At 42.9% G+C, this 11,532-nt stretch overlaps 1 protein-coding gene across 1 annotated transcript; it reads right to left on the bottom strand.

Annotated features, from left to right (window-relative positions):
• Nucleotides 1-339: 339 nt before the first annotated feature.
• MMGT1 (membrane magnesium transporter 1) lies at nt 340-7,253 on the bottom strand. Its single transcript, XM_074962726.1, has 4 exons — nt 7,067-7,253; nt 4,812-4,864; nt 3,748-3,851; nt 340-2,664 (listed from the first exon to the last, which is right to left on the bottom strand). Exons 1-4 carry the CDS (start codon nt 7,146-7,148, stop codon nt 2,502-2,504), a joined length of 402 nt encoding a protein of 133 aa, XP_074818827.1. The 5' UTR covers nt 7,149-7,253; the 3' UTR covers nt 340-2,501.
• Nucleotides 7,254-11,532: the final 4,279 nt, after the last annotated feature.

Here is an 11,532-nt window from a genome sequence, read left to right as displayed (position 1 = left end):
TCACATGTGAAGAATAAATATATATGACTCAGGCTGTTGAGATATAGACTAGGAATGGTGAAGGCAGCCAGATAATGCAGGCCAATGATTTAGCGATCCTAAAAGCTTGTTTAGCCCCAGGACATGGTGTTGCTCTGATTCCCTTTTTATGTATCTGACACAGTAATGGAGAAGTGGCATGCAAGAACTTCACTGCAAAGATGCTACAGGCAAAGTAAAGTTATTTCTTTAGAACTACTAGCTGGACAATTTCTTGATAACCCTCACTCACCTTGCTGTGACAAGGTGCAGGATAGTTGGGAGAAAAATCACCACCAAAAGCTTTGTAAGGATATGTTATTTATTGGACATTGCAAGATAAGAAAAAAATAATTTGTACAGCTTTGTGATATAACCATTGTTGCTGAAGAGTAAGGCTACTCCTCATGTGGTTAAGAGGCCACATGTAGCCACCAAGGTGCTTTGCAGCTCTCAAACTATGCAACATTGAGGGCTTGAGAAACAAACATTTGCTCTGAGCAGGACTCCAGACTTCACGCTGTAGCGCATTTTGCACTGCGTGGGCCTTACAGTAGCATGAACATGGCCTCCCTAGATATTAAAAGGTGAGCAACCCTGCTCTACAAGACATTATGCAAACAGTACACTGCCAAACAACTGAAATATCAGTCTGCTTGCCTTCTTTCTTCACCTCTTCTGCCATTAATCTAATGGCATGAGAATCTCATTCCATCTCCCATACCACTTTTGCTCCTCCCTAGCTAGCAAGTCACGATGGCTTAGGCCTAAGTCTGCATCCATTTCCTCCACATACCCTGCCAAGGCAAAAAGCAATCCTCTCCTTGTACACCAGCACTGTTTTAAGTTAAAAAGGGCAGCATGAGGCCTTTAGTTGTAGCAGCCATCAATTAATCTAGCTTATTTGTGACTCCCCAGAAAAGAGAGCCAAATGCACTTTGGGAAATAGTGCAGCGGATTGGAGAGTAACGTTTAAATGATCAGAATAACCCTTCTGAATATTTAACCAACCCAAAGAACCTTCAAGTGAAAAATCATAAACTACTCAGAGCAACCGTCCATACTGCTGCTCTCACCATGGCAGCCCGGGCAATAGGATGGACCAGCAGAAGGTGCTTAGTTTTCCTACACGTTTTGCCTTTAAACTTTCAGATTGCTGGGTTGAATAAAATAGATTTTTAAAAATAAAAATATTGCAGGATGAGGTGAGAGAGCTTTAAGGGGGAATAAACAGAAATCTAGGTGGACCTGTAAAGCATCTTATGCAATGCACAGGGTCTTAGCTATGTCATGGAAGCAGAAGAGAAGCTTTCAGTTACCAATGGAAAATGCCAGAGCTGGACAAAGTTTAACAGTAAAACCAACCTTTAAAAAAAAAAATTATAAAACAGTAACTGTTAAAGGCTATGTCATGTTTTAAGAACATGTGCCCTCAAAACAGTTATCTTAAGTCAGCTAATGGCTCAGAGGTAACACTTTTGTTAGCTTAATTTGATGCTTCAGGGCTAGTTACACCATGCCCACTTAACCCCCCTTCCTGTGCTAATCCCTATAGCACCTTAGTATTGGAAAAAACACATACAATTTGTTAGAATGGATATTTGTCTTAATACTTGTGAAAACTGCTTCTCAGAATGCATGAAAGATAAACTAGTTTCTGGTGCCACTTATGGTACTGAAACACTACTCAGCCATTTCATGATCGTTCCTGTATACACAAGCAAAGAGAGCAATACAAATACAGTGAATAAACAAGCTGAGCATATTAGATTATCCAAAAAGAAGCAAGCTGTCTCCCCCATACACATACCAGATGTAGAGTCCCAGATAATTTTGGGAGGAGAAGGAGAGAATCTACTTTTAAACAGGAGGATAACTAGAAAACAATAACTTGATAACGAAGAGTTAGAAAACCTGACAAACATAACCACTTTTTTCTAGCATTGTAAGAATGAAAGCATTCGTTTGGGTTTCAAACATACACCAAAAGGTGCATCTTAGACTTTCTAGGAACAGGAGACAGATAGAAAGCTATCTTTTCATGCTGCTAAATGCTGCAGTGCACTTACTGTTTCTGAAAGCGTTCCATAAAAGGGTAATGCAAGCAAACCAAGAAAATAAATAGCACTAAAGCATTCCCTCTTTTCAAAGGATATTCATTGCAATAAAAACTTATTTGCCTTTTCTTAAGGATAGGAATAGTTTTAAATGAAAAAAATCAACCGCAACATTGTTTAATATATGAAAGTTCAAAGATGTTTCACAGCATAATTGTAGCAATAACTTACACTCCATTGCCAAGTCACAATTCAGTCATTTTCATTAACAGTGTACAAAGAAGGTCCTTAGTTTTATATATATATATATATTTTATAAAGTCTGGAAGATCAATATAAATACTGCTCCAGAAATTAAAAAGTGTTTACATCCCCAACTCCAATATTACATCTCAGTGTCCTGTTCTATTATAATCTGTAAAAATCTTAACGGCGCAGAGGTTCAAGTTTTCGTAACTTCAGTGATGCACTGGATGACAAAGCATCTTGGTTTGAAGAAGAATTCACTATATCTGGAGACTGGAACAGTACTCTACCACGATGATTAAATACGTAAAAAGATGGATGGTTCCTTAATGTGTCAAATGTCCTTAAAATAAACATGAAAAATAAATTAATGTGGATTTGGAATGATCATTTCACAAAAGTAACTCTTGGAAATACCAGATTTTTACAAACAGATAGAATAAGTAGTAAGTGCTGTTACCAAATGGCAGGGGTGCTAAGCCTCTAGATCTTACCCAAATTTCCTATGCCATAACATAAATGTTAAGAATTTTAAAGACAAGATGCTAGTGTTATGGAGATATAGATATGCCGATTGTTCAGTATACTGAACACACCCATATCATTAATAAACTTTATTCTCCCTTCTACAGCTTCCTTATGTACAAGTGTCAATAACTATCTACAAAATATCACCCAAATTCCTCCCTCCTTTGACCTTGCCTAAGCCAAAATCCATATTCATGCCTCAGTGCTAATAATGCTGAGCGCCCTTAATTCTCACACACTTCTTAGCACTTCACGTTCAGGCCCCCTTGTACTGCCATCTTTCATAGATTTACTTAAGACCCGTATTATTCAGACTATTCTCTATAGGAGCAGGTTTTCTGCCCATCTGACTTCCTATCCACCTCAAAATTCAATTCAAAACCCTTCACAGGTTTACACAATTCTATCTATCACAATTCAGCACTTCTATAGCATTTAACTAATTCATCATCAACACTCTTAGGAGGGGGTTTGTGTCATCCCTATTTACTGATGTGAAAACTGAGGCAGAGATAGTTGGTGGGAAGAGCTTCTGTCCCAGTCCCCTGCTGAGACCACAGGACAGGAGTAGTTCTGTAACCTCTTATTTCCCTGTTCCTCACCTGACTCCAACTCTGAGGTGGGTTTTTAGGAGGCTCAAGGAAGGAGGCAAGGAAGGGCAGAAAGTATCCCAGTCACTGCTGTAGCCTCATCCTATCTAGAACACTACATCCCACAGCCAGACACTGTGTGGTGGCTTCCTGGCTCTGCCTGTCCTTCCCAGCATCACATCTACAGCATGTTGTCAAGAAGCGGTGAGCTAAAAAGGATAACCTTTCTGGGGCTGCTATTTGACAGGACATGCTGAGTTTATTTATACAAAAACGTGTGTTAACGAACAGAAAGAACCCCAACGTACTTATTTTTTAGTTCTGAAGTGGCATCCATGTCTTTAAATTCTCCTGCAATATGTACTATTCCATAACACGTAACTGCAAAGGCCAACAGCGTTTGAAGAACTATCTGCAACAGAGAGAGATATAATACACCACACAGAGGTTGCTAAACAATATAAGAGAACCCTTGTACAAAATTCTCATCTTTTATTCTGTTTTGCTCACAATAAGCACATACACATTTTTCAACCAGTGATCTAGGAAACTGGGTAAATTTTAGACCCATTTTAGTGGGGGGAGGAAATCGAGGCACAAGGATTAAGTAGCTTGCTCAAGGTAGCACTGCAAGTTAATAGCAGAAGCAGGAACAGAAGGGGGATTTCCTGGCACCCTACCTATACCCTCTGAATTAGATCAAGCTGCCTAGCAGAGTTCTTCAGGCAGATTCTGTATTCCTCACAGTAGTCAGAATCACTGTTCTGTGCACTCAAATTACTGCTTTAACAGGAAGAATCTGGTACTCAGACAAATTATGTAACCTCCGTAACACTGTCAACAAGGATGACAACTGGGCGCGACCTTTGAAGTCTGCTTCTTCATGTCATTTTCTTATTGGTCAACCAAGAAAGAAAGATACTAAAATAAGAAAACTGAAGTAAATGAAACAGGTTGTGCTGGGATAACAGCCGCACACTATAGTATTGAATAAACAAATGTCAGCCAACAAATGCCAGAGGGACGCAGATGTTTATGCTGCAGAGTATAAGAAACTTATGCAAGGACTTTCCAAGTTCTAACTTCAGACGCCACGGAATTTCTGGAGGTGACGTTTCACTAACAGTTCTAAAGAAGGAGAAGGAAGTCAGGACTTATTGTGATTTGCAAACCCTCTTTGTAAGAGCTGTAATGCATTACTGGACATTAGGACTGGTAGGTGAAACATTCTCATGCAGAATGAGAACTTGAAAGATTGTACGATTAAAATACAATTATTCAAATAAAAAAACATGAACAGGAACAAAAGCAAGAGCCCAAACTATATTATTAGTCTTAAATCTTCCAAACACCATGAAAATGTGTAACTTACATCTATCGGCAATGTTTCATCTTCCTTTTCTGTTAATCTCATATAGGAACGATCTATAAAGTAAAGTATACTGGTAAATTATTTTTTTTTGTAATAAGGCAAATCAATATAAATTCCAGGAGTGTTTGGGTTTCTATGTATTATGCCATGGATTATTAACTCCCAGTAACTCTGCCATATTTAATCTTGTTTCCACATTTGCTTCCTCACACAGCATATCTGATCTTCCAAACCTGCTCTGATAAATAAATTTCACCAATAATTTAGTCTCTTTTCTGCATAAGAGAGAAGAGGGTGGAAGAGGGCTGATGATGGAGCACACAGATGCAGGAAGAATTCTCTATGAATGCCAGATATTGCTACTTAAACTGTAGTGCAGCCAGCATTATCACAAAGCTACTTCAGCAGAAGGCATTAGATGTTCTATTTTATTGCAATATATATAGCCACTGTTCCCTATTGAACTGATCTAAATTGTTCATCATTACTAGTAAACTGAAGAGCATGTTTCTGCACAAGACAATATGCTATTGCTTTACTACTTCAGCAGCAGACTACTACGTTTAATAAACGATTTCTTCTTGTACACTCTTAGGACATTGTATATAATATGTATATGGAATACTATTGCACATGAAGCACAAATCTCTTCCAGAATTCTTCAAAAATGGGTACACTTTCCAGATGGGTTGGCTATAACCCATTAAGGTACTAGCACTGTGTGTAAAGAAGAATCATTGAGGACTTATTTGTAAATGCTATACTTACTTACACATACTTATGTGATAGTGTGGAATTTTAAAAGCACATTTTGCCTTAACTTAATCTGTCATAAGATTCAGATAACTTTAGGTTCTAAAGGATATCACCTTTTTCTGAATTATAAACATTATCCTAAATGGTTTACTCCATCTTGGTCACTGGGAGATGCACCCACTTACACCAGGGATGAATTTGATCCACTGTGCACTAGGAGTTGAAATAATGTGACCATCCTCTCTAGCATCTTCAAATACTCTTGGCAAAATGGTTCTCTTGCCACAGATTGGAAACTGCACTGTAGCAGTTGCTGTGGTCAGACACTGACTAGTACTCCAAATGCATTGCTGCACCAAGGAACTAATGCAGCACTGACAAATGGTAGCTTCAAGCTTTAATACCTCGCAAACAATCAAGGTTAAATAGCATTTGCTTCTAGCATGGGCAACTGGAAAGATACTCAACCTTGAAATCATATAATACTAGTTGTTGGCATGTTCCCCTATCTCCCCACCTCAATTCTGAGATGGTTTTAGCATCTGGTGTCCCAAAAACCCACTAGCATTGAAAAACAGTATTTTAAACAAATTGAAAACTTGGAATTATAAAGATAATCATAGATAGTAATCAGAAATATGTAATATTCAGATTTGCCATTACCACAGCTAGAACCATTTTGATGGACTAGAATAAATGTTTTCAGGAAACAGTAATTTCTCCAAGCAAGAGCCCTGGATTAATGATCAGAAAAAATAATTGGATCTCTGACCGCATAAGTAAGCATTTTTAAGAAATGATACTGTTCAGCTTTAAACATATTAATGACATCTATTAAACAAACATGTAAAATTCATTTATGCACTAAAAACAGATTAGCTACATTCTACAAATTCTTTTCCTACACAGAATATATTAAAAATGGACTCTGAGCTGCAATCTCAGCTCTGTGCTGTATTTCCCTCCCCGCCAGCTTTCTCCTTCCCGTGCGCTCGCCCACTGCTAGAAATGCTTTCCCAAATCTCCCGTTGAGCAAATGGCTTAAGGTCCAGTGACTCCTCAATAACAACCTGGCCCTCGATTGCCCTCCTGAACCTCTCTCCCATCTTTTAACTCTAGCCCATCCCCCGCCTGCCATCCTGGCTCCCACTATCACCCTGGTCCAGCTCCTGCATGCCACTATCACCTCACGCCATCAGCTCCATGCCGGCTACACGTATGCACCCAGATTCCATCCTCCCCCAAGCCCCACATCCCCTAGTCCCCTCACATCCCCCCCTTCTCTCCCCCCTCACATCCCCTCCTCTCCCCCAAGCCGCCCCCTTTCCCTGCTGCCCGCGCAGTGAGTGTGGGGAGCGGGGCTATGGGGGATAAGACCCCCCCCCATTTCAGTCCTGCTCCCTGCTCCCGCCAGCTGCCCCCCTCACCCACCCCGGATCCTTGCCCGCGGCATGCCCGGCCCGGGGACGGGGCGTCCGCGCGGGGCCCCGCTCACTCACGCTGCGCAGCGGAGAAAGCCGCGTGGGCCAAGGCGAAGAGTCCGATCCCCACCAGCCCCTTCCACAGCGAGGCGGCCGCCATTGTCCCCCGACGGGCCACTGACACCCTCCGCTCCTCAGCCCGGCCGGCCACCGCCAGGGGCGCCCGCAACGCGACCGGCGCACCGAGATGGCGTCACCACGGAGAGGGCCCAGAAGGCCGACAGTGATAGGAGGGACGGGCAGGGCCATAGGTCGAGGGGCGGGGCCAAGAGAGCCAAGGGGGGGCGGAGGGTCATAGGTCGAAGGGTGGAGCGCAGGCGTGGTGGTGGGGCGGGTTGGTGCTGGTGCGCATGCGCCTTCCTCTCCCGGGGCTGGTGGCGCCTGCGGAGGAGGCTGGTCCTGGCTGTGGCGCCTTCAAGGGCGCAGCATCCCCTTAAAGTGGGGGCATTTGGGGGGACCTGGTCCGGGGCCCCTGGCCGCCTGACCCCGCCCGCCTGACCCCGCCCCGGGAGCCGCTTCTCCCCGGTCTCCCAACCGGCGGGGCCCGGCTGTCAGCCCGCAGGCTGGGGCGAGGCAGCAGCCCCAGAGCGGCCTCCCCCGCAGCGTGTCCCCTGATCGCTGCGGGGCTGGGGGCGAGAAGGGAGCTGGGTCCCCAAGTCCTTGGCGCCGCTGCAGAACCGTGTGCTGGGCAGGGGGGTTGTGATACAGGCGCTAGGGCTCAGACCCCTGAACCGCTTCTCCAGGTGCCAGACTGACGTTGCTACTTACCGGGGCTGGCAACCTGATGTCCGGTTGTTTTGTAAGCTGCTGTTTGCCTGAAAGGCATGGAAGCAGCCATAGGGTAGGTAATGCCCCAGGCAGGGACAATAGGCTTTTACCCGAACCCTAAAGGATTGTTGTCCCACAAGCATTCATCTTCTACTCCCAATGCATGGTCATCCCACTACGCCAGGAATGGCCAACCTGAGCCTGAGAAGGAGCCAGAATTTACCAATGTACATTTCTAAAGAGCCTCAGTCATATGTCAGCAACCCCCCATTAGCTCCCACCCTGCTCCCAGCGCTTCCCACCCACCAGCAGCCCTGCCAATCAGTGCCTCCCCATCAGCTGTTCCCTGGCATGCAGGAGGCTCTGGGGGTGAGGGGGAGGAATGAGGGCACGGCAGGCTCAGGGGAGGGGGTGGGAAGGGGGCAAGGTCTGTGGCAGAGCCAGGGATTGAACAGTGAGCAACCCAACCCCACCCCACCCCCACAGGATATTGGAAAGTTGGCTCCTGCAGCTCTAGCCCCAGAGTCAGTTCCTATACAAGGAGCCGCATATGAACTTCTGAAGAGCTGCATGTGGCTCCAAAGCCACAGGCTGGCCACCCCTACAGTAAGCCATCCCCACACCTTTATCCCAGTTTAATCACAGACACAACATGATAATGACAGGTTTCAGAGTAGCAGCCGTGTTAGTCTGTATTCGCAAAAAAACCAGGAGTACTTGTGGCACCTTTAAATAACAAATTTATTTGAACATAAGCTTTTTGTGTTTATTTGAACACAACGATGCATCCGATGAAGTGAGCTGTAGCTTATGATCAAATAAATTTGTTGGCCTCTAAGGTAAACATGTTAATGTGTATTCATTTTTGAGCCTCTGGGTTTCTCCCACTTTCTATGCACAAACCAATGATTATTTGACAGCTTCTCTCTACTGTTTACTCAGGGGAGATGGTAGCACTTTGCCCTCCCTCATGATTTTTGTTCTTATATTAAACAAAAACCAGACAGTTATGGGGACTGGTAAAGGACTATGGAGATTTTGTGAACCAGAGGTTTAAGAAGATGGCTATGAGAGTGGTGTGTTTGTGTTAAGAAATAGCCTGGCACTAAAAATGCCATCTCCAGTTTCCCTGACTTCTCTCATAATTCAGACTATCTTAATAAATAATTCTGAGCAAATCTTTTTTTTAAAAAAACCCACACTTTTCAGAATTATAATTTCATCCTCATCAAATTTGAAATTAGTTATGAGAACTTCTTGGGGCTATCTTTTATCTCCCACTTGGATAAATGTATCATTGTAGGTACATGTCTGATTTGTTGTCTCTGCATACGTAGGCCCATTAAATCAATGGGAGTTCTAGCTGTGCAGAGTGTAGGATTAAATTTGTAGTCTTTTCTCAAGAAACTCTAATTAGAGTAGCTTGTCACTGAGGGGGTGAGGATAGAAGATCATTACATTTTTTCTCCCTCTTGTTTAAAAAACAACATATTGCATCCGATGAAGTGAGCTGTAGCTCACGAAAGCTCATGCTCAAATAAATTGGTTAGTCTCTAAGGTGCCACAAGTACTCCTTTTCATATTGGAGCTAGGAAGTAGATAGAATTTTGTTGATTCTAATGGTCTAACAAGATGTGCCCTATAGTAAAATGCAATGATTGCTTTTAATACCTTAAAGGTCAATTAGATGAATATTGACAACAAAAATATTTAAACAAATAGGAATATATTTTATATGTAATCTATGCGGAATACATGATGGCGTGGGAGAAAGGTTTTGTCAGCATGAGTTTGGGATGAGTGCATTACAAGGGGTGAAGCTATGAGCAAATTATGCAGAACATAAAAAATGAGAGCTGATAAAATTATTCTACACTACATCATGCTCTACCTGCCATGTATGTTCTAAAAACTGCTTATGGATTGTTTTAGAGTTATTAATCATTTGAATGGGACTTTCTTGTATCCCTCCATCTATACCGCCTCAGGTTTTGTCTGCACTAGGAAATAGAACCATTTCAGCAGTCGGGGTAGCTATCCATTGCTCTGGTTCAGTGGACAGTCCTGGGGATAGTGTGTAGCCAGATAGAATTATTTCTGTTCTTACTTGATTAAATGGAATCTAGGGGATGTTGCAGTTGAACATAAATTAGAGCTGCCCTGGGGCTGCTCTAATGTACTCTAAGAACAGAGTATCAGGGTGCCACAGGACTCCTTGTTGTTTCTGAGAACAGAGAGTGCCAGAATAAGGGGAGCCACTTTTGCCTCCCTCTCCATTCCTGTGCTTTGTGGAACTTGGGTGGGACAACAATTTAAGGTTCCTGTTTCTAGCCCCGCAGGGCTAATTTTTAAGCAGTTACTAGTCCATAACGATCTCATTTACATTGGGCCTCTGGGATGTGGTAATTTTTGGGAAATACACATTTGGGGAAGAAGGAGGAAACATTTATCTGGCAGATTAATTAAAAGAGAGCTGCTGAGGACAGAGTTTGGAATGATGGAATAAGGAAATAGTTTAGCAGTCAGAGAGCATGTAAGGCAGGCAGAAATGTAAGAAAATATATTAATCACCGTTATAATTTATTGTATTATAACTTCATATGAGATGTATGTATGCATGGATGTGTCTGTGTATTGAGCAATTGAAAGGAGAAAGTTTTTTCACACCATTTGCAGTTTTTTTTATTGGTTCATTTTTAGTTAATACTGTACCTGTTTAACTTCAGTTTCTAATGAATATTTCAGAAAAAGGATGGCTTTGTTAAGGATTCAGTACTCCAACCGCTTCAGTTAAGATGCTAGAACGTACCTTTCTGAAAAACACCTGTCCCTCCCAAATAGGGAGAAATGGACAGCCTGCTTTTTGCCACCTTTGTCTGTCCCTCCTATTCGGCCAGTGCTGTTGTGAGGGTTATATCAGCATATATCCTATTCTCCAGGTACACAGCTCACACAAAACTACCCTTATGGGGGAGGGGGGAATTACACTAACTGCACTGCATTAATGTCACTGTACACAGAAGTGTTTTAGATCCCACTGACTGACTACCATTGTGTTGCTTGTGGCATCATCTTGAGTTTTGAAGCTGCAGCGCTTATGAAATATTGTGATGTTTTGGTGTACAGTAGAACCTCAGAGTTACGAACACCAGAGTAAAGAACTGACCAGTCAACCATGCACCTCATGCGGAACCGGAAATACACAATCAGGCAGCAGTAGAGATTATTGCTGTGCACATTGTAAGATGAGCTATTGCCAGCAGGAGAGTGAGTTTGTGTGTGTGGTTTTTGGAGGGGTGTGTGTGGGGGGGGGGGTGAGAAAACCTGGATTAGTGCTGGAAATGACCCACCTTGATTATCATGCGCATTATAAAGAGAGGTTTCAAAGAGGGATGGGCTATTACCAGCAGGAGAGTGAGTTTGTATGTGTGTCTGGGGGGGTGGGGGGGAAGGGTGAGAAAACCTGGATTTGTGCTGGAAATGGCCTTCCTTGATGATCACTTTAGATAAGCTGTTAGCAGCAGGACAGTGGGGTGGGAGGAAGTTTTGTTTCATGGTCTCTGTGTGTATATAATGTCTTCTGCAGTTTCCACGATATGCTATGCATCCGATGAAGTGAACTGTAGCTCACGAAAGCTCATGCTCAAATAAACTGGTTAGTCTCTAAGGTGCCACAAGTACTCCTTTTCTTTTTACCTATATAGTATAGTAGTGTG

Source organism: Natator depressus, chromosome 9 (assembly GCF_965152275.1).
Source record: "Natator depressus isolate rNatDep1 chromosome 9, rNatDep2.hap1, whole genome shotgun sequence".
Classification (NCBI taxonomy): domain Eukaryota; kingdom Metazoa; phylum Chordata; order Testudines; family Cheloniidae; genus Natator; species Natator depressus.
This window is presented reverse-complemented; position numbering and strand designations above follow the sequence as displayed.

Coding starts and splice junctions, on each gene's coding strand:
- MMGT1 (XM_074962726.1), bottom strand. CDS start 7,148: ATGGCGGCCGCCTCGCTGTGGAAGGGGCTGGTGGGGATCGGACTCTTC. Junction 3,852..4,811: donor ATGAAACATTGCCGATAGAT/GTAAGTTACACA, acceptor TCTCTGTTGCAG/ATAGTTCTTCAAACGCTGTT. Junction 2,665..3,747: donor ACTTCAGAACTAAAAAATAA/GTACGTTGGGGT, acceptor GTTTATTTTAAG/GACATTTGACACATTAAGGA.